The sequence below is a fragment of the Balaenoptera acutorostrata genome, chromosome 18, assembly GCF_949987535.1.
Source record: "Balaenoptera acutorostrata chromosome 18, mBalAcu1.1, whole genome shotgun sequence".
In the NCBI taxonomy this organism is placed as follows: Eukaryota; Metazoa; Chordata; class Mammalia; order Artiodactyla; family Balaenopteridae; genus Balaenoptera; species Balaenoptera acutorostrata.
The window spans coordinates 71,585,989-71,613,722 of NC_080081.1; the positions used below are offsets into that span (position 1 = coordinate 71,585,989).

Below are 27,734 nucleotides of genomic sequence, written 5' to 3' on the forward strand. Positions count from 1 at the left end.
CTTTTCACATAAAGAAAAAGTGATATGTGGATGTGTGAGGTCTTCTACATTGTCAGACAGGATAAGATTACAGGAATAGGAAATATGTTTTATGGAATAGTCGATAATAGAAAGTAATCTGCTTGCCCCTCTTTCCCCCACTTTTCCCATTTGCCTTATGTGGTAGCAGTTTCTACATGGTCTTAAGTCAAAGTTTTTCACACCACAGATTCTAGCTGTGAAATCGAGTTATGTGCAGCCACAGAAAATTTGAAAATGGAAATAAAATAGAACTAATTCTATTCAGAGTGCACCACATGTCATAAGGGTAAGTATTGTTTTGTGAGACTTATTGTTGTGTACGAGTCAACACATAAGATGCCTTTCTTACTGTCGGGGTCAAGGTCAGAAAAGTTTGAAAGTCAGTGATCTATGTTAAGGGCTATTTTCGTTCTGCAAGTATTTATTGAGCACCTACTATAGGCTTGGCCCAGTTCTGGCGCTTAGGGATCCAATAGTGAACAAGTCAGACAAAAACCTCTGCCCTCATGGAACTTCCATCTCAGCAGGAGGAGAGAAAAAAAAACAACAAACATAACAAATGTGAACTAAAAAGCATGTTAAAAAGATGGTAAGTGATGTGAAAATAAGGGAACAAGATAAGAGAGTCCTGGGTACCAAGGGGAGGAGATGCCATGGCTTTTGGTAGCACTCACAGGAGTTTTTATTTTCCTTTCATTGAATATGCCGTAGTTTTAATCTTTTCATTTTCCATCTCCATAGGACAAAATCCATATGTGCTCCTATTAGGCAAGAATCATTTCCATTAACATCTACCCTTATAGAACTTAAAATACCCTGATCCACAGTAAACAACAGATCTAACAAAGACACACTCCCTTCTGCACCCACAGAGAGTCAGAATCAGAGAACAGGATTAACCCAGGCAGGCTGCTCAGAAGGACGTCAGTAATCCTTCTGCCCCATTTCCAAGTCTAGGAAAATTTTTCCTTACAGTCTCCTTTTGTGATCTTAAATAATCCCAAAAGATTATTCTTTACCACAAAAAAGGCTGGTCTGCTTGGGCTTTGGTGGGATTCATTTACAAATGTTCATCAAGGGTGTTAATTAACACGCATAAGCCTCTTGGCCCTGCAGTGTTGAGCAACTACTAAATCCAAAGAATGAGCTTCTGTCTGGGGGTTGCATAAGGAATCAAACGAAGACTGCCTTTTCAATAGCCACTATTATGCCAGAGGCTGTGTGTTTGTTTTTGTTTTGTTTTTTAATTGCTCTTCTAGGGTCTTCTATTCTGAAGCTAAAAACCAAACCCAAGAAATTCGTGTTCACATTTCATCTGCAGTACCTATGAACTCGGTGAACTCCTCTCTCCTCCAGGACCCCAGAAAGTGCTTCTTGAGCCAGGAAGGGGTCTTCTACTCCCACTAAGTCTGGGGTGCTGGGAGAAGCATTTTAAATGGGGTGTTCAGGATGTGCCTCGTTTGAGAACGTGGCTTCTGAGCATAGGCTTAAAGGAGGTGAGGGAGCTGTGGATCTGGGGGTACGGTGGGGTGGGGAGAACATTCCAGGCAGAGAGAAGAACCAGAAAAAAGGGCCCCAAGGCACAACAGCAAGCCCTTCCTGTGGCTAAAAGGCAGTGAGTGAGGGGACAGGGGGTTGAGTTGAGGCCAAATGTATTAAACAGCTGTGAGGGTGTTTCCAGAACGGGGAACTGGAATCATAGCTGCTTGATCTGTCTTCCTCTATGACGAAAGGGAAAATTCAAAACTGCAGGGCTTAAACATGAAAGGAAAAGAAAAAAAGAAAAGCTTTTTAATCAAATTGTGAATGACGTGGTTTTCATTCCCCCATCTTCTTTATTTCTCACAGAGTAGCAATAAACACCAGGAAACATCCACACACGGTTTCTGCTGTAACTCCTCATGAAAGATTGTTTGGTTTCTTTCATTTTTCAGAAATGAGAATCGTGTAGAAGAAAAAAAATGAGAGCTCTGAATTGAAATGCGCCTTTTTCATGACTATTATTTGAGTTATCATGGAATCATTATTTCACAAAGCAAATATTTACACAACGGGCAAGTTATTATGCAGGGAATATGCAGAGATCACAGCCCAGGTACACAAAATGATGATGACATGAGATTGAAAGTGAGTGTCATAAGAAGGATTTTTTAAAAATATACAATGGGAATTCAGAGAAAAGAAAAACTCCTTCTTGTTGAGGGAAATCACAGAAGTCTTCATGGAGGAGGAAGTTTCTAAACCAGGTGTGTAGGTCCTGGGGAGATGGAAAAAGGCATTTCCAGCAGACCCCTGTGAGCTAGAAAGCATGAGATGCTGTGCTGACATGTATTTTCCAAGGGTGGCACATCCCCCATGGCCCTCAGCTGTGTGACCCTGCTCGCCGGCCCCCCTACTGGGTGGGGGTCTTTGTCCCCTTCCCTGAGTCTGGGGGTTGTGACTGCTCTGGCAGAAGTGACACGCCATGACATCAAGGCTAAATCAAAAGTCAACACCGCTTCCTCCTAGTTCTCTTGGGATGCTTGCTGGGGGAAGCCAGCTGCCGCATAAGAGGTCTGACTAACCTGAGACCACTGTGTTGGCGGGGCTCAGGGACATCTGGTCAACAGCCAGCACCAACTGCCAATCATGCATGAGCCATCCTGGATGCCCAGCCCGGTCAAAGCTTAAGTGACATGTAGCCCACAGGAAAACTGCCTAGATGAGCCCTCCCCTAATTCTGACCCACAACATGTAAGCAAAATAAAATGTTTTTTTAAAGTCAGTAAGTTTGGGCATATTGCACAGCGATAGTAAGTAGAACAGGTGTCTATGGGTTAGTGTGTGTTTTAATTAGCAGTGGTGAGTCTCTAGATGTTAATGAGGGTTAAAGACACTGGTGACACCTCCATTTCTGAGCGCCGATGTGACAAGGAGGGAACCTACCCTTGGTCTATACATTCAGCAGCACACACGCAAATGAAAACTGTAGGCTGGAGACAGCATGCAGTAAGGCAGTGAGCACTGCAACCAGGGGTTCAGAAAAGCTGGGCTCTTTTTTTTTTTAAATTGGGGTAGAGTTGCTTTACAATGTTGTGTTGGTTTCTGCTGTACAGCGAAGTGAATCAGCTATACGTATACATATATCCCCTTTTTTGGATTTCCTTCCCATTTAGGTCACCACAGAGCACTGAGTAGAGTTCCCTGTACTATACAGCAGGTTCTCATTAGTTATCTGTTTTATACATAGTAGTGTATATATGTCAGTCCCGATCTCCCAATTCATCCCACCCTCCCCTTCCCCCGCTGTGTCCACATGTCCGTTCTCTACATCTACGTCTATTCCTGCCCTGGAAATAGGTTCATCTGTACTATTTTTCTAGATTCCCCATAAATGCGTTAATATACAATATTTGCTTTTCTCTTTCTGACTTACTTCACTCTGTATGACAGTCTCTAGGTCCATCCACCTCACTACAAATAACTCAATTTTGTTTCTTTTTATGGCTAAGTAATATTCCTTTGTATATATATGTACCACATCTTCTTTATCTATTCATCTGTCGATGGACACTTAGGTTGCTTCCATGTCCTGGCTATTGTAAATAGTGCTGCAATGAACATTGGGGTGCATATGTCTTTTTGAATTATGGTTTTCTCCGGGTGTATGCCCAGTGGTAGGATTGCTGGAAAACCTGGGTTCTGATCCCAGTTTGATCCCTTGGCAGTTTAGATCCCTAAAATCTGAGCCTCTCAACTATTTTATCTGCCCCCCAAAATACACAAAAGCATTTCAGAAACTTTAAAGCATTATTCAGTGGTACAGGCTTTTTCAAAATTATTGTTAATTAAATAAACTCATTAATGTAGTTTAAAATCAAAGGCTTATGAAAAACGGTAAGCATCTTCCCCAGCCCCTCTCAAACTCCCACTTCTGCTCCCTGCAGACAACTACACTTAACTTCTAGCTGTTTCTGCCAGTAATTACTACCATATTTCTAAATAATATGCTTCTTCCAACATTTAATAATTCAACATAATGAAGAGTTAGCTCTCTAACACCCCTCAAATTTCTTGCCTCATTCTCCCAAATGTCTGTTCTTATTCAAATCATTAACCAACAGTCACATCGAGGTTCTCATATAAATATTGTTCACTGCAGAGCCAAACAGGACACTATAATATTTCTCCTTTTTTTTTGTACAGCTTTTTATTTTCCCTTGAATAATCACCTATTAAAGTTGTGTAATATTTCCTAGGTGTTTTAATGTTTTTGTGATTCTCCATCATATTCACTACCCTCTATTCTATTGAGTCTACTTTTTTACTTAGAGCTCTCCATTCTCTGCTAGAATCTTCCATCCTCCTGGTTCCATCTGGACTAGATGCTGTCTAGAACTGCTCTCATCCTAGAATTTTTCTTTATTTCTTATGGATTATAGCCATACTTTTCTACATCTATTTTCTCCCCGTTTATTAACTCTGTAATTTTGTTGGCGCATGCCTTCCATTAGCTTCTTAGGAAAGATTACACAGAAGGTAAGATTTCTTTTTTTTTTTTTTAACATCTTTATTAGAGTATAATTGCTTCACAATGGTGTGTTAGTTTCTGCTGTATAACAAAGTGAATCAGCTATACGTATACATCTATACCCATATCCCTTCCCTCTTGCGTCTCCCTCCCACCTTCCCTATCCCACCCGTCTAGGTGGTCACAAAGCACCGAGCTGATCTCCCTGTGCTATGCGGCTGCTTCCCACTAGCTATCTATTTTACATTTGGTTGTGTATATATGTCAGTGCTACTCTCTTACTTCGTCCCAGCTTACCCTTCCCCCTCCCTGTGTCCTCAAGTCCATTCTCTACGTCTGTGTCTTTATTCCTGTTCTGCCCCTAGGTTCATCAGAACCATTTTTATTTTAGATTCCATGTATATGTGTTAGCATACGGTCTTTGTTTTTCTCTTTCTGACTTACTTCACTCTGTATGATAGTCTCTAGGTCCATCCACCTCACTACAAATAACTCAATTTTGTTTCTTTTTATGGCTGAGTAATATTCCATTGTATATATGTGCCACATCTTCTTCAGCCATTCATCTGTTGATGGACACTTAGGTTGCTTCCATGTCCTGGCTATTGTAAATAGTGCTGCAATGAACATGGTGGTACATGTCTCTTTTTGAATTATGGTTTTCTCAGGGTGTATGCCCAGGAGTGGGATTGCTGGGTCGTATGGTAGTTCTATTTTTAGTTTTTTAAGGAACCTCCATACTGTTCTCCATAGTGGCTTTATCAATTTACATTCCCACCAACAGTGCAAGAGAGTTCCCTTTTCTCCACACCCTCTCCTGCATTTATTGTTTGTAGATTTTCTGATAACATCCATTCTGACCAGTGTGAGGTGATACCTCATTGTAGTTTTGATTTGCATTTCTCTAATGATTAGTGATGTTGAGCCTCCTTTCATGTGTTTGTTGGCAATCTGTATATCTTCTCTGGAGAAATGGCTATTTAAGTCTTCTGCCCATTTTTGGATTGGGTTGTTTGTTTTTTTGATATTGAGCTGCATGAGCTGCTTGTGTATTTTGGAGATTAATCCTTTGTCAGTTGCTTCGTTGGCAAATATTTTCTCCCATTCTGAGGGTTGTCCTTTCATCTTGTTTATGGTTTCCTTTGCTGTGCAAAAGCTTTTAAGTTTCATTAGGTCCCATTTGTTCATTTTTGTTTTTATTTCCATTTCTCTAGGAGGTGGGTCTAAAAGGATCTTGCTGTGATTTATGTCATAGAGTGTTCTGCCTATGTTTTCCTCTAAGAGTTTTATAGTGTCTGGCCTTACATTTAAGTCTTTAATCCATTTTGAGTTTATTTTTGTGTATGGTGTTAAGGAGTGTTCTAATTTCATCCTTTTACATGTAGCTGTCCATTTTTCCCAGCACCACTTATTGAAGAGGCTGCCTTTTCTCCATTGTATATTCTTGCCTCCTTTACCAAAGATAAGGTGACTGTATGTGCGTGGGTTTATCTCTGGGCTTTCTATCCTGTTCCATTGATCTATATTTCTGTTTTTGTGCCAGTACCATACCAGAAGGTAAGCTTTCTAAATCCCTACATAACTGTGCATTCATTGTGCTAGGAATTCAGAAGGATCTTTAAAGCTAAAGGCTTGTGTTCCTCAGTTCTGGAGGATTTTCTTATATTATTTCTTTAATAATTTCCTGCTCTCCATTTCCTTATTCTCTTTCTGAATTCTTATTAGTTTGATGTTGGACTTCTGTGTTTCATCTTTTATATCTTTTTCCCCTTTCTTTAATATTTCCATTTCTTTGTCATTTTGTACTACTTTGGGGGCACTTCTTTTCCTGTATCTTTCAATCTTTTTACTAAACATTTTATTTCAACAGTTACATTGTTGATGTTCAAGAATTTTTAAATATTCTCTGATTTGTTCCTTTTTCAGTTTGTGTGTATTTAATTTCCTGCATAACGTGTTTTTCATGGTTTGCTTTTCTGTGTATTTATTTTATTCTCACTGTTTCATGGTGAACACTTTCCTCAAATACCTTTTGATGCCTGGCTGTCCATTCATATTTAAGAGAAAAGTACTTAAAAACTAGTCAAAATTATAGGCATGGGGACCATTTATAGGGAGCAAGCTATGCTGATTTGCCAGGAAGTCAGTCACTTCATTAGGGGAGCAGCCCCCAACATCAGTGGGTGAGATCCCTACTTTGGTGCCATTCAAAGGCACCATATATCCTCCCTTCCCCTACCAGGAGAGACACGTGCTATCTGCTTAGAGTGATGAGGCTGCTGGGAGGTGATGGAAAGTTTGTAGGTACAATTCCAGTTGAGCCCCTGTGTTCATCCCTGTGTCTCACTCCTGTCTTTGCTCTATGCAGCCCCAAAGTTCCACTCCCCTGCCTGTCAATTACTCCAGAAAGTAAGCCTCCAGTCTCAGGCCTGGGAATATGGTCAGCTGTGAGCATTCTCTGCGATTAAGTAGATTGTCTAATGATCTGACAAAGACCTATTGATGTCATCGAATAACATAAGTTTAAGTGAATATCCATTATTTATTTAATATTGCAGGATCTAATCCCTGGCACTACCCAATCTGAACATGCTCAAAAATCCACATTCTTCAACATACACAACCATTCAATTTGGGGAAATTTCACCACTTCAGTGGGAGGCCACAGCCCCCATCTAGAGCCTCAGGCAGATAGTGATGGACGAGGCACACTGGAGGGTGTGGAGTCACGCTCCCATCAGGGCTTCAGATGAGCCAGATGCTATAGGTCGGGGGCTATAAACTCAAAATCCATGGAGATTTGTTTGGCCTTTGTCAGGCTTAAAAAATTTTTTTTGAGATAATCTTTAAAATTCAGGAAATTTCACTCAAAATTCTGAGCTTCTAGCTTCTTTCAAAATCAGAGAATCTGGCAGGACCATACCTCATCCCTCCTGACAGAGAATTACTTGGGGCACATGCTCATCCAGGGCCACAACTTCTCCTACTGGCCCACTTCACTCGGGTGAAACAGCCTGTTTGCCCCTGTTAGGCATTAGACTTTGCAGCAGGTCACCCAGCAGGTCATGAATTTTTCAAGATATCAACCCACGTGCCACTCTGAGCTTCCTCAACAGAACTGTATCTATATGAAATAAAATCCAGGATTACAAGCTGTATACAGTACATGACCTGCACAACAGGTACAAGCACTCAATGATATTTGAGTGATTGAGTTTATTTGTATAAAAGACATATATTTCTAAAATCAGTTTATTACCCCCAACATAATAAAGTTGATTTGAAAGTCAACATTGCATTCTGAGGTCACAGACTCGTCATTTCAATTCTCTGACTTCTTTAGTCCTCTACCCCTGTTGGGTCTCCTGAAGACCACCAGTTCTGCTCTTATCTTCCAGGTCTTTCTCAGATTGTCTTTATCTATCCTGCGGCATGCTTTTAACTACTGTCACCAGCATATTTGATTCTGTTGCCGCTTGCCCTTTTATTGTATCTATCCTCAGACTACATTCTAGACTTGGATTCCTAATCACTGCAGGAGGAAATCACTACAGGAGACTACATGCCATTCCAAGTTCATCTCCAAGAGGGACCCACCAAAAGGATTTGCAGTTATGATCATAGAACAGTTATCAGGTACTTAGAGGGATCATAGAATATAAGGTGCTTGAAGAATGAAAATGTTCTTAATTTTAAAAGGGAAGAAAATATGCATTTCAGAAATAGACCCATGAGCGATATTACGAAATGGCTTAATAAAAAAGACATCAGTACTGAGGAAGACAAGATAATGAGGAGGCAACATGGATTCATAAAATAAGTGCCAAACTAGCCCCCAAATAATTTTTTTATGGTTTTGTATAGCTTATCTGGGAACACAATAGACTCTACGTAATAATTTTGACAATTGCCAGATCTTCTTGGAATATTCTTGGGGTCAAGAAGAAGAAAAGTAGGACATATACAAGACAGTACTGTTGCTGTATGAATAATTAATGCTCGAAGGACCATATTTTAAGAGTGTTTATTGATTAAACAAAATGTACTGGTTTCTTATTAAGAATCAAACACTGATAGATGTTTGAAACATAATTAATGGGAAAGGTCCACTTGGGAGAAGGTGACCAACAATACCCTACAGGGTTTACTCGTGGCCCTACTTCTTTTCAACATTTTTATCATCGAAAGAATGAAAACTCAAATGGCATTAATTTGAAAATTGGGAAATGCTTCAAAGCTTGATTCAAAAAGAATTCTCCAGGCTGAAATGCTGCAAATATGTACTATAACTAGCAAAATTAAATTTTAAAGCAATGGTAAAATTATTTTTTTTAATTTTTATGCAACTTAAAACAGCAACCACAGTTTCCCACCCTACTCCCCACTGCCACTGTCCCCCTTTTCTCCCCAGAGGTAACCATCTTTGACTTTTATGACTTTTTCTTTTGAAATCTAGTTTCCACACTTCCCTACTTTAGACATGATCCACTGACTTCCTGTTACGGTAGATGAGGATTTAGCTCCCTCACACAGGCAATTTCGTTATACATCAGGTTCTGGTTTGAGTAACTAATATTCAGTACTGACATTACTCTGCCAACAGGACTATTACTCACAGCTGGGTATTCTAATATGGTAATTAAGACTAAGTTTCCTTTCTTATTTTTGTTTTCCTTGAAGTTAATAATTGCATTGCTTTTTTACTTCCTCGATTTTCTTTGTACCTGTGGCTAATTCTTCCCACACTTTTCCAATAGCCTCTCAGCACAAACTTCTGCAAGGTCACATCAGCCTCCAATATTTTCTTGGAGACACACTTCTGGAATCTTCTCCTCTTCTGGACTGGTTGCTCTTAGCTCTGCTGCACAGTTGATTTCTTGGGTCTACAATTCATCATCACGCTCCTGGGTTAGACCTACTGTTTTGAATATCCTATGTCTACATCACATTACACGGAGTGTATCTTCCAATAACCTCCCGATAAAGCACTCACGGAAGACGTATTTTTTGAGACTTTGAATGTGTTGAAATCTCATTATTCTACCCTCATGAATGACTAATAGTGTAGATACATAAATTCTGGTTGGAAATAGTTTTTGTTCCTTTCTTCTGAATGTCGTAACTCACTGGTCTTTGTGGTAGCCATGAAAATGTGCCACTCAGTTCTCCTGCTGTGAGGAGCATAATTGACTATTTGCACCAATCGCTTCCCCTTTGGCCCTTCACTACATTGGCCCTGAGGCCATGCTTCTCATGGGATACTCCCTTATGACTGAATATAGCAGGGGTACTAAGGCAGACCCATTCCTACAAGCCATGGCCCCGTCCAATGGAAATGTTGGCTCAAGAACTCCTCGCTGGCCTGGCTGGATCTTTCTTAGACCTGTACTGACAGCTGAGACTCTTCCTATCCCATCTGCCTTCCTGCCCACTCTCTTTCACAGGTGTCAGACATGCATCATGGTCTAAAGGCTCATCTGCCTTCTCCAGCTCCATCCCCTTTATACTTCACAGTTGTTTCCCCTCAATAAATGTCCTGCACATCTAATGCTGTCTTGACATTTGCTTCTCAGAAGACCAAACACAATTGAGGCTTCACTTCCTGGAAGGCAAAGAGAATGCCATTCTGGGTGATACTTAGGGGGCGGATAGTCCCCTGGCACAAGATGGTGCCCCGATTGCTCAATATTTCACCAGTAGTAACCTGGGGAAATGTCCTGGTAGAGGGGAATGCTGCTACAGATGCAATGATTCAGGCACTCCAGTGTCTACAAGGAGAAGGGAATCGACTGGTTCCTGCTATATGGTATTGGGTCCCTACAGAGATATGTGAGACAGAGGGTCTCATCGGTAGCCTATAGAGAGGCCCTTATCTCCTGTACTTTCAGGAGGGAGTGATCCAGAAAGAAAAGTTCCACTGTGAATGTAGTTATCAAGCTTTTGCTTGCACCACACTTGCTACTGCCCCATTGAACAAACAAGTCACGTGCTCTAGCCCAGGGGTCCCCAACTCCTGGGCCACAGACCGCTACCGGTCTGCAGCCTGTTAGGAACCGGGCCGCATGGCAGGTGGTGAGCGGCAGGCGAGCGAGCGAAGCTTCATCTGCCGCTCCCCATCGCTCGCATCACCACCTGAACCATTCCCCCCACACCCTGCCCCCCAGTCCATGGAAAAATTGTCTTCCACAAAGCTGGTCCCCGGTGCCAAAAAGGTTGGGGAACGCTGTTCTAGCCCATAGTCTATGTGGGAGGCAAGTACATAGGTCATGAATACTGAGAAGCACCGTTCAGTGGGGGCCCCAGGCCTAACACTCTACTGCACCCCTCCCTTTCTGGAACTCCTATTACTTGAATGCTGGACCTCTGGCTGGTCCACCAATTTTCTTACTTTTTTTTCTCCCAACTATTGTCCATCTCTTTGCTTTCTTTCTTGCCCTGTTCTTAGAGAGATTTCATCACCTTTATTTTCCAATTCTTCTATTAAAATTTTCATTTCTGCTATAATGTATTTAATTTCCAACTGTTCTTTCCACCTATTTTATTGTATTATCCTATTCTTATTTTCTAGATGCAACATATTCTCCTAACTCTTTAAGAATTTATTGAGTTTCTTAAAATTTATTTTTCTTTATTGAGATACAATTGACATATAATATCGTTTTAGTTTCATGTATACAACATAATAATTTAATATCTGTATATATTATGGAATGATCACCACCATAAGTCTAGTTAACATTCATCACCACACATAGTTACAATTTTTTTTTCTTGTGAGAACTTTCAAGATCTACTCCCTTAGCAATCTTCAAACACACAGTACAGTATTAACTATAATCACCATGCTGTACATTACATCCCATGATTTATTTTATAACTAGAAGTTTGTAATATCTTTTGACTGAGTCTTTTTTTCTTTTAGCTTTTTTTCTTCCTTATATATTCTCAGTTTCCTCCAAGTTTTTGCCCCAGAAAGTTGCTTTTTTCCCCTTTATTTAGGTGGGTCTCAATCTTTCATATTAGAGGCTTTCCTCGGATCCTGTTGATTCTTGATTGTCTACTCATGTTTAAGAACAAGAAACAAAAACCCTGACTGGAAGGTCTGAGCATGTGGGTGGGGCGTGTTGATTTTGAGCTTCACTGTGGAGTGATCTGTCTCTGCCATTTGCTGTGGAACCTTTAGGATCAGCATCTTAGGTCTTTCCGCATGAGCTCATCAGACTCCCTGGAGAAGACACTTCCAGTCCCTCCCTGGAGAGTAGAAGTCACACAGCCAATACTCCCAGAGCCTGGTGGGCGAGTAGAGCTGGGGGCGGGGTGGAGGAGCGGTCTGGGGAAGGGGTGGGTGTCTCACACTTGTCGCATACGTTCACTTAGTCCTTATTTTCAGTGTGTTGCTCATGCCCTCAGTTGTGCCTGATGTCCCTCAGTCCAGACACTTTGCATTTTATACTCTCCAGAAAGTTCACTTCGAGTTTTCTCCTTGAGTGGAGAAGCAGCATATGCTCAACAGGCGGGACTGGGGGAAGAGACCCAGAAATCTAGTTGTTTCTTACACAGCTTTCAACCAATTCTTCTCATTTTAAGCACCCACTCCCTTCACCTCCAGTTCCAGAGTACCTGCTCTTGCTATTCTCTGAGCCTCTGGAAGATTCTGCAATCGTAGGATTGGTTCTTGGCTTCTCCCACAGCCAATTCAGCAGTCAGCTTGCTCAGATCCGCTGAGTCAGGAATACTCTCTCACATGCTTCTCAGCTTCCAAATTTTTGTTACTATTCTACTCTCTCCATCACTGTGGGTCTTTCTCCCTCACCCTTCCCTCCTTTGCTCCTTCCCTCCCCTTGCCGCCCCCCCTTCTTTGCTTTAACTGTTTCTTTACTAAAGTTTAATGGGGTTTCAAGAGGGAAAAAACATTAGATGGGTAAATTCACTCAGCCATCTTTTCCCAGAAACACCACTTACGATTTCTCTATCACACAAGTATTACATTTTGCTTATAGAACAATTAGAAAATCCAGATAATCAGAAAGAAAAAGAATTACCCATAATCGCACTATCCAGAAATAACCCACTGTTAACATTTTTCTTTTTTCCTTTCACATTTTGGCGGGGGGTGGGGGTGGGGGTGGGGGGAGCCAGTGCACTCTTTCATTCATGCTCTGGATATAAATGGAAAGCAAGATAAACATGACTCCTAGCATTTCAAAGCTGAGGTCTTTGGGGAAAGACAAACAAACAAATCATTTCAATAAAATGTGTGAAGTATTATTAGAAGGGCAGTACAGGATTTTATGGGAGCAGAAAGCAGGGATATCAAATCTAGGCTTGGGCATGTCAGGAAAGAAGCTGCGGGAAAGGGCAGTGGCTGAAGAGAGCTCAGCACAGCTAAAGAGCTATAAAGTGCTCTCTACGTATTCACACAACAGAGATATATAAGAAGCATAATATATCATATGGCATTTTTCTCTTAATAACATACCATGTGCAACTTTTTAATCACCATACATTAACTTTTTAATGGCTGAATACTATTTATTCCACTATACCTGTGCACTGCTATTCCTTTAACAGATCACCCTAGTATATTTAGGTTATTTCCAATTTTTAAGAAGCGTCTGCCATCTGTGGTAATCCTCCTCTCACCTTTACACATTGAGGATGAAATTCAATACGATTAAAAGTTCAAAAATAAGTGACAAAAGGAGATGACAGGGGAAGTCTGGCTTAACAGCAATTCACATGGGGAAAAATTTAAAAGCCTGAGAGGCTTTAGCTGACCGCAAACTAATCCGAGTCCGCAGGGAGGTAACAGCCAAAACCGCGAATGCAGTCTTGGACGGCAGGGACAGGATTTGGTGTCCAGAATAAGAAATGTGCCCTGAACATCTGGGGCAGCTGAAATTTGGTCTGCACATCAAATCTTAAGAGAAGTCTTCAAAGAGTCTGGGCTCACTTCTCCTGCTTCATGTCCTTCCCCTCCTCTCCCACCCGAGCTTTGGCCCCTCCACGCACTGATCCTGTGGCGTGAACTGCGCATTGCTGCACCTGGCCCCGGCTGCACAGCTGGTTCCCAGAACGCAGAGCCCAGAACGCCCCTCCTACTTCGGGTGTCCTCAGTCATCTCCACCGTCCGCAGCCCCTTGGTAAGGGCGATGGACACAGGCAGCTCCCACAGACAGCCCTGTTCTGCTCTGTTCCTCAAAGACCCACCCCCCTGGGGAGATAGAAAGGTCAACTCTTCCCTCTCTCTCCCCACCTTTTCCTCAAGTGTCAGAAGATAAAGAGGCCTCTCAACGGTCACATTTGCTTTCTCAGAATTCAACCACATTCCTGTCTGCCCCATCGCAGTCTCCCAAGAAGGAGCCCTGACTAAATGCCAGCTCCCTCTAATTCTTCTCGGAGGAGCAGCCATGAGTGTGAATAAAGTAGAAAATACTTAGGAAGAACACAGTGGCCTTTTCAGATATTTGAAAAGCTGTCTCGTCAAAAAGCAATTTGTTTTATTCTTTGAGATTTAGGAAGGCAGAGACAACCGCGGGTGAGTCCCATACAGAGGCAGGTTTCCGATCAATATAAAAGATAAAATCGAGTGGGCAACTTGAGAGGAGCTGGGTTCCTCTTGCTGCAAATAGTCGAGCAGAAGCTAGAGGACCCCAGGACCACTGCAAGGTGTTGGTCCTGAGAAGATATCTGACCTGGGATTTCCCTGGTGCTTTCTAATTCTAACATTCTAATTATCAAATAGTAGTGCACTTACAGACATGGAAATAATATCTTCTCACCATTATATTTAAACTTAATGTATAGTACTGGTTTCAGTTTGAGTATTTTATCAAACTATAAATGATACTGGTTCATGGATGATGTTCTGGTATCCATACTTCAAACAATAATGTTATTAATAAAAAAAATCTACTCAGACTGGGGCCATGCAAGTTCACTAAATATTTATCTTTAGTCAATATATCAAATTATATCAGTCAAATTTCAGTATATTTCCTTTAAACATCAAGAAAAGGCACTTGGTAGTATGTTTTATGTAAAATAAATTATCTCAAAACTGATTTGAAAATCTTTAGTCAAATGCTGTTGAAATAATTGCAAAGACTCTATCCCACTGAATGAAGAAGTGAGGCAACAATTTCTAAAGCACTCGTCTAATTCCTTTCACCTAAACAGCTCAAGAGGATCACTTCTCAAACACTCTTGCTTTTATTGACAATAAAAATTCATACCTCACCTTTGTAGAGCTCTTTACGTTTTTCAGAACATGTCGACATACATGATTTTGTTTTAATTCTCACAATATATTTGAGAGGTGGATGGTGTCGGAGAGATGAATGCTTGTCCTTAATGACGTGTTCCCACCTGATTCGCCGAGCACACGGCTACGCAGCTGCAGTAATTCCCACGCTCCTTACACCACGTGACTGAGTCCTGCCAATGGGAGGTGAGTGGAAGAGACGATGCAGCCTCCAGGTCAGGCACTCACGAGGTCACGTTCTCCCCCTTCCCCTGTTCCCCTCCTCCCCTGTCCACGGGATGAAAATGGGGATATTATTTGCCTTGGAAATGTGCAAAGGTTACACACCTATCTGGGCAGAAATTTTTTCCCCTGTTCTTCCTCACTTTTTAAAACTCCTTCCCAGATACTGGGTGAGAAAGCAGACTGTAGGTGTTCAATTTAGAAGAAAAAAAGAACATATTGAAGTAAAATTATTTTACATCTATATTTATTCATTCATTAAAAATTGTATCGAATATTTCCTCTGCTCCAAGGACTGAGATAAGCACTAAAAATTTAAAAAGAAATATGATATGCAGTCTCTGACCTCAAGGAGTCGCAAATGAGTAAATGATCCTCTCTGCCTGTTACCGCAAAATGGGAGGGTTTGAGTCAAGTCTTTGAAGGATAAATAAGTTTATCCCAAGGTAGAAGGGAGAAGAGCTATACTGATCCTTTAGATTATCTTTGTGCCCAGAATGTATCAAGATAAGCATAATCTACCTTTTATATGCTCTGTTTAAGTACAGATTACAAGTATCACTTTGCAGTTTCCTGAGAAGATGTGGATCTTGAAGGATTCAGTAACAGTATGTATTCGTACTTACCCACTCTTTATTTCTTGTCCTCCCAATTTTATTTTGTACTTTATTCTCTTCCTACACCTAAAATTTCCTTTATGCCTTAAAAAGATAACATTCGTTGAAAGAAAAGCACTTTTTGTACAAATTAATTTTAAAATTCTGGCTTGGAGCAATCATATTGTTTGAAAAATTAAGATAACTCAGAAGACTTCTGTGTGCCAAATTCATGACTAACTGCACATTCAGGTAACACAGTTGTGCATTCATTCATTTTGCACTTAAGAAATGTATATTGGCATTATTTGAATGCTTAGTAGTCTGTATTTTCCCTCTTTTCTTCAACTCGAAATAACTGACATTGTAAAACATTGCTATGATTTTGAAATTATTTTATTAGTTCTTTTCCTATTTGTAAATTTTTTTCTTGGACTTGACTGTGACCTTCAAAAAACACTGTGTTCAATCAGATATTCAAAGACGAGTGAGTCAAGCTCTTCAGGAGATATTTTAATCATTTCTGATTAAACACACCATTGAATTCAGTAGTCTGTAAAATACATGAACGTTCAACCCAGTTGATTATTCCAGCAATGTACCAAAAACATTTTAATGAGAGGAAAGTTGGTAAAGTGCTTCACAAAAGTACATAGCATGTATAATTTAAACATGTATCTAGTAGATAAATTGCCTCCACTATTACTTGGGGAATGAAAACTCAACCAGATAACAAAGCCACTTCCAATAAATGCTCCTAAAGCCAGCCAGGAGAATTTCTCCACCTCCCATTCTGAAAACTTTTTTATAATGTTGCATAGTGACTGTAGATAGTTTTCAGTTGTCTGGAAATTTTTACAATGGAGTCATACATTTAATGATGAACCTTATATTTTTACTGAAAAATGTCAGATTCTGCCCCATTATATTTACTGATCTTACTATCTGATTAGGATTTAGTACCCCCTGTCCCATAAGAAAGTGGCTAGTAAGACTGACAAAGAGAGCAGATCCTAGGAGCATCAGTTTATGAAGGCAGAGTCAGGCTGTTAAACAGCCAGAAGCCACTTACTGAGCACCTACCAAGGGCAAGATGGCATTTTAGGATAGATGAAGTGAACCTGGTTTCCTCATTTAAGGAATTACCTGGCTAGTGAAAGGAAGCAAACGATTAAATAAAAGGAAAAGTATGGTAGGAGTCATCAGAGTGAAGCATTGTGGGATTCCATAGGAGGAAGAGATGGCATTCGAGTGTGGAGCCAAAGGGAGCATGTGAGCTGGTTCTCGAAGAAAAAGTGGGATTTTAATAAATGAGGGACTTTATCTTGTTCATACATAATGATATCCTTGAGAATATCCATCATGGCAAACTGCAAGGGGCAAGTGCAGAAGCAAGGACATCAGCTAGGAGGCTATTCCAGTGATGCAGGCAGAATCTGATAGGGGCTTGGACCTGTAGCTATAGATAAAAGAAGTGGTTGGATTCTGTTTAACATTTTGAAGGTAGGTAGAGCTATAGGATTGGTTGATGGATTGAATACAAGATGTAAGAGAAAGGAAGAAGTTAAGGTTTGGGGCCCAACCAACTGAAAGAGCAAAGCTGCCATAATGGAGATGGGGAAAACAGGAATTTGTTTTTGGATGTTAAATGTGACATGCCTATTTGACATCAAAGTGGAGAAGGCACTCCAAGTGCTCCAAGTCTGGAGCTCAGAGCAGAAGTTCTGGCTGGAGACTCAAAATTTGGAGTCATCAGGACATAGAGTATTCAAAGAGTTCACTTGGAGCGAATCTAAAGAAGAGGTCCCAGGAGGGAGTACAAGGCACTCCAGTATTTAGAGGCAGAATGAAGAGGAATAAGCAAAGGGAACTGGGAACGAATCGCCAGTGAGCTGAGAGGAGAAGGGAGAGACAGTTGGGTTCTGGAAGCCAAGCTGAGGAAGTGCAGCAAGAAAGAGAATAGTGGCTGGAAAGAGGCTGTGGACAGATCAGCTGAGACAGGAGCACTGATGTTCAATACCAGTCAGGTCTGCACTATACAAAATGCCCAAAGTAATATCTCCCAGTCCCACCTCCTTAAGTGAAACAAGTTGTCTTTTCCCACAGGTTCCCTTTACAGACATTTGCAAGACTCCCTGGGAGGCCCATGTTTATCTTCAACTCGGTCCTGGTCCTCTCAGAAACCCACGGGCAGAACAAAAACTCAGAGGCACCGCTGGAGCTGGACTCCCAACTACAGGCCTTAACACTAGTTTTTCAGGGGCCATCAAGAACCATCTTTCAAGAGCTATGAAGGCAGAGCAGTCCCTCTTCAAGTCAGAGAGGAGGTGTGTCTTCTTCCTGGGTTATACTCATGAGCAAAGCAGTCTGGATTCCTAGGGCTCTGCAGGGAAATCCTCCTTTCAGTTCTGGCTGTCAGTCTGTCTCTGTCTCTGTCTCTGTCTCACACATACACACACACAGAGGCTATTTTTATCAAGGTTTACCTCAGTACCAGAAACCCGCAAAAAACCACGAAGACTCCATTCTGAGCAAAGCCTCCCCACCTCATTATTCATCCTGCAGTTTGTCTGGCCTGCCTCCTGTCCTCCGGGGTAGGGGGGGCAGTGTTCAAATTTCCAGTCTCCCCAGGGGGTCTCCTTAGTCCACTCGTAAATTAGTGGAAGCAGAGAATGGGGCAGGGGAGGGGTGCTGGCCAGATTTATCCTTCACAAGCATCATATCCCCAAATGCAAATGAATAAGCTAGGGGCCCAGTGACCCCTACCAGTAATATCTAAGCCCTAGCTGAAATGTTCCATTACCAAAATGTTCCATTACCAAAATCTGGGGAATATGATTTATCTTTTCAAATAAGGTCAAAACTTCCCTCCCTAACACACACGCCAAGAAAAAGTATTGAAATCAGAATGAAAATATCTCATATTAAATAATGAAAGATACCATTTTTGATTATGACAACTTATTTCTTCATAAGATACAAGAATGACTAAATTCCAAACCAAAGAAATTTGAAAGCAAAATTAATATTTTACAGCAACTATAATTATGTTTGCAGCATCAGCAAAACCAACTGTCCCCCTGTTACTAATTTCTTACGAACACAAAGTCCACTGCGTTTCTTGGAAGGATGGTTAGTGTTTGGCAAGTTTTTGTGTTAAGGATACAAAAATATAACTGGGAAGTTAATCAAAAGGCCAAGAGTGGGCACAAGAACCAAAAGCATGTTGACTATTTAGAATACCAGAGTAATATATGTGGAATTTGAAAAAAAATGGTATAGATCTTATTTACAAAGCAGAAATAGAGACAGACATAGAGAACAAACGTATGGATACCAAGGGGGAGGGGGTGGTGGTAGGATGAGTTGGGAGATCGGGATTGACATATATTCTCTATTGATACTATGTATAAAATAGATAACTAAAGAGAACCTACAGTATAGCACAGGGAACTCTACTCAGTGCTCTGCAGTGACCTAAATGAGAAGGAAATCCAAAAAAGAGGGGATATATGTATACGTATAGCTGATTCACTTTGCTGTATAGTAGAAACTAACACAATATTGTAAAGCAACTCTACTCCAATAAAAAAAAAAAGATCAGTAGCTTAGAATCAAAATAAAATAAAATACCAGAGTACCAGAAAGCTCCTACAGCCCCAGTTCCTTATCTTATGTATGAAATGATCATGTAAGTGGCTATAACAATTGATAACCTTTGTATTTATACAGAGTTTATTACATGCATTCTGAAAATAGAACTCATGTCATTTAAATCTAAAGTAGTAATTTTGCAGGAATGGTCTATTAGGTCCTTCAGTTGGTCCACATATCTCTTGTTTCCGGTACGAACTGAAATTTGCTTATGTTTTCTTTAAAAGAGGGGCCAGTTTTTCCCATAGTTTTTCTATCACCAACCATGAACAGGTGCTATTTAGGGTCTTCTGATTCCTTAAAAGGATTGACAGACTGAAAAAGTTTATTACCACTGCTCTAAAGTATCTTCATGAAAAATATGTATCAATATAGAATCACTAAAATCACAAATTTTTTGTCAAACAAAGCCAACATTCTTTTATGACCTGTGGTACCAAACAGGTTTTGTGGAGCTGACATACAGTCTAATTAGCCATTATTACAACATTACCAGCAGCTCCAAGCAGTAAGTCAACTCAATAACCCAATACTGTTCTGCCTCAATTATCTACGGCTTCAATTAAAGTGTGTAGAAGTGGTCTTCATCTTGACTCTGTTCAAAATATGTGGTTTAATTCTAAATTTAAAAATAGGTCTTCCATCTTAAAAAAAAAAAAAAAGGTACTGAAGAACCTAGGGGCAGGACAGGAATAAGGACACAGATGTAGAAATGGACTTGAGGACACAGGGAGGGGGAAGGGTAAGCTGGGACGAGGTGAGAGAGCGGCATGGACACATACACACTACCAAATGTAAAATAGCTACCTAGTGGGAAGCAGCCGCATAGCACAGGGAGATCAGCTCGGTGCTTTGTGACCACCTAGAGGGGTGGGATAGGGAGGGTGGGAGGGAGACGCAAGAGGGAGGGGATATGGGGATATATGTATATGTATAGCTGATTCACTTTGTTATACAGTAGCAACTAACACACCATTGTAAAGCAATTCTACTCCAATAAAGATGTTTAAGGAAAAATAGGTCTTCCAGTAGGCCCACAAGTCACCAAAATGTGGTGCCAAAAGTTATACATTTAAACAGTTTTATTAAAATGTTTGCACATATCCATAAAATATTCTCTCATGATACAAAATTCTGTACAAAGTGTACCAATAACTGAGATTATAAATGAACCCTCAAATCGATGAGACCTAATCTTCAATACTAAGTAAAGGAGAAAAAGGAGAAAGAATTATTTGGGGGACAACTTTATCATGGCACATTCATTCTTCCTGCTGTCAAAATTTATTAAGCCTTCTGCACAAGGGTGCTAAAATCAATTGTGTCAGCCTAATAACCTCATCCCTGAGGAATCCTTCCTATTGGAGAGAGCATCGTGCAAATACAGTTGTTGTAGGACCCAATCTGTATCACCCTGTAGTGGTTTCTGTATTTTATGGCTAGCTTTGTTTAAGATTTTATGAGAGGTCATCATACCCCTGCTGATTATGTAAGGCTGGTGGATGTAGTGTTCAATCCTGCCACAGAAAGAACATCCAAAGACAGTTTGAACTCTGCTCTGCAGTAGATGCGATTTTAATACCTTCAAATTTGCTGCAGCGTGAACTTGTGCTACAAGCAAGACAGATCTTATTGGATTAACACTGAACTCATGACATCTCCACAAACTCTAGTAGAGAGTAATGCTATCTGCGTGGCTTCCGAACAAACTTGTTTCCTTTCTCATGCTCCCCGTGGCTGCTCGTAGTCCTCCCTATCTTACCTCTAGGAATTCCTCTACCCTCAGAGAAAGGAGCTCCCTTGTCTCACAGGAGAAACTGATTCCAATTTCTTTTTGACGATGGGCCCAAAAGGGCAATCACAGGCGCTCCCACTGCGGGGACTTCCCTCCCATTCCCAACTCCACGCTTTCCAGGGAAGTCCAAGATGCTCAGCGCCCCCCGTCCCCCCACCGCCCCCCGCCTCCTCCCCGGGTGTGAATCCCAGATAACCTCACAGATGTGCTCAAATGGAGCCTCATCTAACCGGAGATTCACGTCTCCAGTGGCCCTCTCCCTGGCGTGGCCCTCCGCCTGGCCCCTCGAACTCACCAGAAGGAGGTTGTGCGCCACCAGGTACCCGAGCCGCGGGCTGCCCTGGACGCCTGGGGCCAGGCGCCCGGTGGCGTAGCCGTGCCAGGCCACCACGTAGGGGTTGTCGATGGTGATCCAGTACTTGACCTGGCCGCCGAAGTGGCGGAAGCAGAGCTCGGCGTAATCCCTGAAGTGGTCCGCTAGGGCGCGGTTGGCCCAGCCGCCATAGGCGTCCTGCAGGCGCTGGGGCAGGTCCCAGTGGTACAGGGTGACCACGGGCTGCACGCCCAGCTCCCGCAGCCGCTCCAGCAGACGCCGGTAGTAGCGCAGCCCCTCCCGGTTGGGGGCGCCGGCGCTGCCATTGGGGAACACCCGCGCCCACGAGATGGAGAAGCGGTAGTGGGTGACCCCGAGCTCGCGCAGCCCCTCCGTGTCGCGGAAGACATTGTTGTAGCCGTCGCTGGCCACGTCCCCGGTGGCGGGCGGGGACAGCGACGGGGCGCCCGACGGCAGGCCGGCTACCGGGGGGTCGCCTGGAGGCGCCGGAGGGCGGTGGGTGAACGTGTCCCAGATGGACGCACCCTTGCCGTGCTGCCGCCAGCCGCCCTCCGTCTGGTAGGCGGCGCTGCCCACGGCCCAGTGGAAGCCGTCGGGGAAGGTGTCGTGGAAGAGCCCCGCGGCACCCGGGGCCGGAGGGCGCGCGAAGCGGGCCCAGGTCTGCGCGCCGTCGCCGGGCTCAGCGCGCAGGCGGCGGCCGCCCAGGGCCAGCAGCAGCAGCAGCAGCGGTGGCGTCCGCAGACGCGGGCGGCGCGGCGGGGCGTGGGCGGGCATGCTGCGCGGGAGCCGGACGCCGGGGCGCCGCGCCGCGCCCCTTTATGCCCGCGCCGCGCCGCCCGCCCCACGCCGGCGCGCCCACCCCCGCTTCCCCAGCGGGCCCCGCCGGCAATAATTACCCGTGGCCCCGCGCCTCTCCCCGCCCCGAATTGGGGGGGGGCGGGGGCGCAAAGGGCGAGCGGGAGTCCGCGCGAGGGGCGCGACCGCGAGCAAGGTGCAACGGGCGCCGCTCCCGGACGTCGGAGAAAATGCACCTGTTCTCTGCTCCCAGGGGCAGCTGGGGATGTTTCCGCGACATGAGTGACCTGCGCGCCGCCTTCTATTCGGCATCCGCGCGCGCTCCTGGAAGAAGCCGCAGAGCCGGGGTGCGTGGTGGAAGGAAGGCGGCCACCCAACTTTCCTGAGTTCGGCGCGGGAACTTTGCATGCCCTCGCGGGGTCAGCCCGCCAGGAAGCACCTGCTTTCTCTTCTCTCCCACTCGGAGGCCGAGAAGAGTAACTGACATTACTAGAGCCGATTAGGAATTGGCCGAAATTGTACTGGGGGGCAGGGTGGGGAGAGCTAGGTTGGAACTTGGAATGTTGGGAGAGAGGGACTTGTGGTGAACTTCCCCTTGAAGTGTGTAAGGAAGATGCTCCCGTGAAGAGCCCCCCCGACGCGCGCAACCTGAATGGCGGGTCCCGCAGGCCCCAGTCCAGGACGCCTTCGAGGAAGACAAAGGAGATGTATGGGATGCGTTGGAACTTTGCTCTCCTCTCCCTCTTACTGTTATCTTTTAACCATTTCAAACCAGTACTTGTTCTTTAATTCGATCGTGCAGAATTACTTGGTGAACGTCAAATGACAGTTGTGATTGTTCTTCCAAAAGAGAGAGAGAAACACCAAGGTTTGTACTTTGACTAGCTGTCATTAACCTCTATTATCCTTTGCATCTGTTTTTTGAATAATCACGTTTTAGCTTTCAGCTCTGGCTTGGCAAGTAATTTATCTGTGCAAACCTTGCACGCAGCTGGGCTGGAGTGGGAGGACTCTGGGTCCCTGATCAGTGAACGGAAAAGGGAGGAGGGGTTTAGCCCAAGCAACCTCTACAACAAAATAGTCATGACGTCTTTCCGGTTACCAAAGAGCCCTTTTGATAGAAACTGTGGAGACACTGTGTCCATTAAGTGTGTGTACATCTGATCTGTGACTAACTGGGGAGTGGATGGTCTGGGCTCCACCTTTGTGATCTTGGGCGGGAAAGTCTCTCCAAGTCTTAGGATCCTTATCTATTGTATAAAATGGAGATGGCCGTGTCCGCCCTGCCGCCTTAGAGGCTTGTTACGCTCGAATGAAAAAATGTGCACACAGAGGACTCAAACATGGAAAGCCCAGACAGATGTAAGATCCTGCTAATATCTTTGCCTTCCTCTCCAGTACGATGTGCCTCAATCCTGGCGCACCTGCTCCTATGATCAATGACTAAGATCCTCACAGAGGTAGATCCATTCTCATCTAGTGATCATCCCTGCACTGCTGTTTCATACAAACTTAAAATCAATAAAGTTTTAAATTTTGCAGATGAAGTTACTTTTATTAATTTCCTTAAAATGTAAGCACAACTAATTTATTCCAGTGTTTTATTAAATAGTCCCACCTCCAGCTAGCATATATTATTGTGGTTAGTAAGATTAAGCCATCAGGCTGGAACAAGATATTGCTATTCTGTTACATGTGGCATCTACATTTTTCAATAAATGTGAAATAACAAACAATGACACTCCAGGTATTAAAAAAATTATACCACGCAACCACACAGTCACACTCTCTTCCAGCTAAATTAAAAAGCTTCTATATCTGCACGCAGGATCACATTTCCCTTCTAGAGCTGAAGATTAGAGTGTCTGCTGCTTGCAGCTTGTTAAGTTTCAATTAGAAATGCTTCATGGGTCTCTTGGAAAACAGCTTAGGCTAAGTGTTCACTTATTGATGTATGGTCTATTTGCTCGGGGCAGATTGTATTTATTGCTACCTTCATTTAACCAACAGTTTTAAAAAAAGAGAGCGAGTGAGAGAGAGAGATAGAGAGAGGGACTTTTAGAGCAGTGATTAAAAAGGACCAAGGTGACTGAATGCTTCATATCTGAAGTTTTTCTCTCTCTGAAGGGGACATAAAGCACATGTATCTCCAGTTGGACATCATAGCTTTCAGCATTTGCAGGGATGTCCCCAGGTGATAATGTAACCCAATGATAAAAATTACATGGTAATTAAACTTTATTTCCAGAACTTGCTGTTTATCAAGGTTCTGTTCATGGTTATTAAATTCTGGATTCCTGAAGTGTGAATAATTGCTACTGCTGCTTTGCATTTGTTCAGTTTTATTTTGGTTCTTTCACAGGCCCCTTCCAACATCTAAAAAGTGGATTTCATTCAATGCTTTGTTCTCTCACATATAAGCGATTAATTACTTGCTGTGCTTTGAATATAAAGGTGAAGTTATTGATGCATCAAAGGAAAGGAGATTTTTTTTTGACAGAGGACAGATTAGTGGAGATCTTACTGACCTTTGTCGTGGTGATGATTTTCAACAACCTCAAGGTAGTCATCCAGGTGACCATCATCCTTCATCCAGTCCCTTCTCCCAGGTGCTCCTGGGGCCAGCGGAGCCCTCCCCTGCGAAGGGAGCAGAAGGGGGTTTACTGATTCACATGGGCCCAAACAGAACATCAATGCCACGTGCTCTCAGCTCACCAGTCACAGACACTAGCTTCTCTGAGGAGGTACTGATATCATCGACACAATCTCTCTCAGCAACCACCATGAGCAAAGCAACCACGAGGAGCTCAAGACTTCAAAACATAGGCGACAGCCTCTTTCCTCAAAAACAGTAGTGGTTGGGAGAAACAGGATGAAGAAAGTTGATAATAAAGCTGTTTAGTTTATTACATTCAGTGTTAACAAATGACACCTATGACAGGTATTAGAGGAATTCAGAAGGAGAAGTTACCCTATTTTGAGTTGACTGGAAAAGTCTCACAGAAAAGACATGACAATATCTGGGGTTTAAAGAGTAAAACTTGCAAGGAGCCTGGGAGGCAAGGATATGGGGAAACAAAATATGGAAGAAAAAAGTGTTCACAGTGTATTTGTGGTAAAAAAAAAAAAAAAAAGTCTATTTGTGCAAGGAAATAGTGGACTGAAAAAGTAGGTAGGGATCAGACCATAAAGAGTCTTTAATAGGTTTTGTCATTATATCACATTGGAGCTTCTCCCTTCATTTACTCATTAAACAAACATTTTTGTGCCAAGCACTATTTTAGGCACTGGGAATGCATCAGTTAACAAAATGGACCAACAACACTTGCCTTCCTCTCATATCACTCTCCCACTCTTTACTCTGTTCCAGCCACACTCACCTCGGGGTTGTCCTTGGAACTAGCCAAAATGGCTCCCAACCTCAAGGCCGTTCCTTCTCTCTGGAATGCTCTTTACAGAACCACCTGCTTCTCCTCAGTCAGGTCTTAGAGCAAAAGCCACATTCTGAGAGCAGCCTTCTTTGACCTCTCCATCCAAAATGGTTATTACCCCCAGTCATTCTCAATTACAGGGTCCTGTTTTATTTTTCTTATAGAGCTTATGACTATCTCAGATTATCTTGTTTGTTTACTTATTTCCTTTACCCTCAACTACAATGTAAGCCTCATGAGAATAGGCACCTGGCTTTTTCTTTGCAGTATCTGGAACACCTAGAATAATGCCTGCACACTGTAGTTGCTACACACATATTTGTGGAATGAATGAATGAAACCATTAGTAAGAGATGGCTGAAGCACATTGTTGAGAATTCTGGAGACACATCCTGGCTTACAAAAGAGGCTGTGATTGTTTAGTAATGTCTGGCCCTGAGCACAGGAAAAAGTGGTCATGACAATACCATATTTGACATCCTGCATATATTTGTACTTTGGTGGGCAATGGCCCAAGCCCACTCTACTAAAACCTCAGATAGGTCTGATGCTACAATAGGAAAGAGCACACAAAGCTATGTCACTGTGGAATAGTTTAACTGCCAACATACCCACTTTCCCTGGTACACCTCTGACAAGCCCCAAAAGATTGAAAAGGCAGTGACACTAGGGCTCTGAGCTTCTCTGACCTGGCAAGTTCCTCATTCCACAGAGGTTTTCAGAGCTACTAAATTTCAGGTGCACCTTCATGAAGAACTAGGAAGGCAGCAAGGCACCATTCCCACCTGCTCGTATCCTTGTTCTGCTTATTTGCCAGCAAAACAAAAGTAAAATTGATTTACAATCCAAGAGCTGACTTCAGAACTGTAAAGGCCTTTGTGGTCAGCCCAATCCAGGAGCCACGGAAAGTTTTTGAGTAGTGGAGCTACAAGGACAAAGAGAAAGATGCCTCAACTTATTTTTAAAAAGGGGCAATGTTCATCAGTCAATTGTTTTGTCAGTAAATTGAGGGGGAGATACTAGAACCTAGAAGATCACTTTGAAAGCAACTATAGTAAAGTGGATAATGAGTTAAGGAAGGTTTCTGCCTAGCATAGTAAAAAAAATGCAAAGAAAAAAAAGCAAAAGATGGGAGGCAATACAAAAGAAGACTGATTGCATATGGGGGGTGGGGTGAGTGAGAGGGAAAAGTAAATGATGGTTTAAATGTTTTGAGCTGAGTTGAAAGTAAAAACAACACCACCATTGATATTCCTGAGTACATCAGGAGGTGTAATTAATTTTTGATAAAAGATGAATTCAGTGCTATGTTAAATTTGAAGTGTCAGTCAAATTTGTAAGCGAGGTTATTAAGCAAATAATTGGAGTTATAGCTTTGAAGCTCAGAAGGCAGTTACAGACTGGAGATTTGGATCAGAAATTTTGATGCCAGGACAGTGGATAAGATGAGGGCATTCGAAAAGAAACAACTAAAAACCAAGGGGCTGAGCCTCATCTCCATCTGTGGGGAGTGAACAGGGTGGACTAAAAAGAGAAGGAAAAAAAAAAAAAAGAACCCAGGGAGGGCCAGAAGTCCTAGGGTAATGTGTTTTTCAGGCTGAGGAGATGAGCATTTCAAAAAGGAAAGATGATCAAACTTGGTGAGAAAATACAACTGATCTAGAAATTAGATCATGTGGTGACTTTGGAGACAGATATTTTAAGTTGTAACGGGGCTTAAGTCAGATTACAATGTAAGCCATTAAATGAGAGCCTGTGCGAGGTGAAAAAATAAAGGGCCAAAGTACATACTCTTCTGACAAGTTGGCCAGGGGAAGGGAATGAGGAAGGATGGTCACTTGAGGGGTTCACAGAGTTCAGAGAAAATATTTTCAAGATGAGGAACTCTGCACGTATTTGTACACAGAGGAGGAAAGGTGAGGGAGAAGGAAAATTGGAAATTTCAGGAGAAAGATGAGGTAAGCGTACAGCACCAGCTGTGATCTAAGGCAGCTGATTGTGGGCTTTTAAGGTCCCAAAATATTAAACATGGAGATAGTAAGAAGAGCAGATAAACAAGAGCATGCAGCTGGAATGCTGGAATGGTGGAGAAGGAGCAAAGGCTAGGTGTGG

General features: G+C 42.7%; 1 protein-coding gene across 1 annotated transcript in view; it reads right to left on the reverse strand.

The window, feature by feature from the left end:
- KL (klotho) overlaps window positions 1-22,172 on the reverse strand; it is a 46,806-nt gene extending 24,634 nt beyond the window's left edge. The window contains exon 1 of the mRNA XM_057533181.1: window positions 21,358-22,172. Coding sequence (XP_057389164.1) covers window positions 21,358-22,170 — 813 coding nt within the window. The 5' untranslated portion in view covers window positions 22,171-22,172. The remainder of the gene's footprint in view (window positions 1-21,357) is intronic.
- Window positions 22,173-27,734: the final 5,562 nt, after the last annotated feature.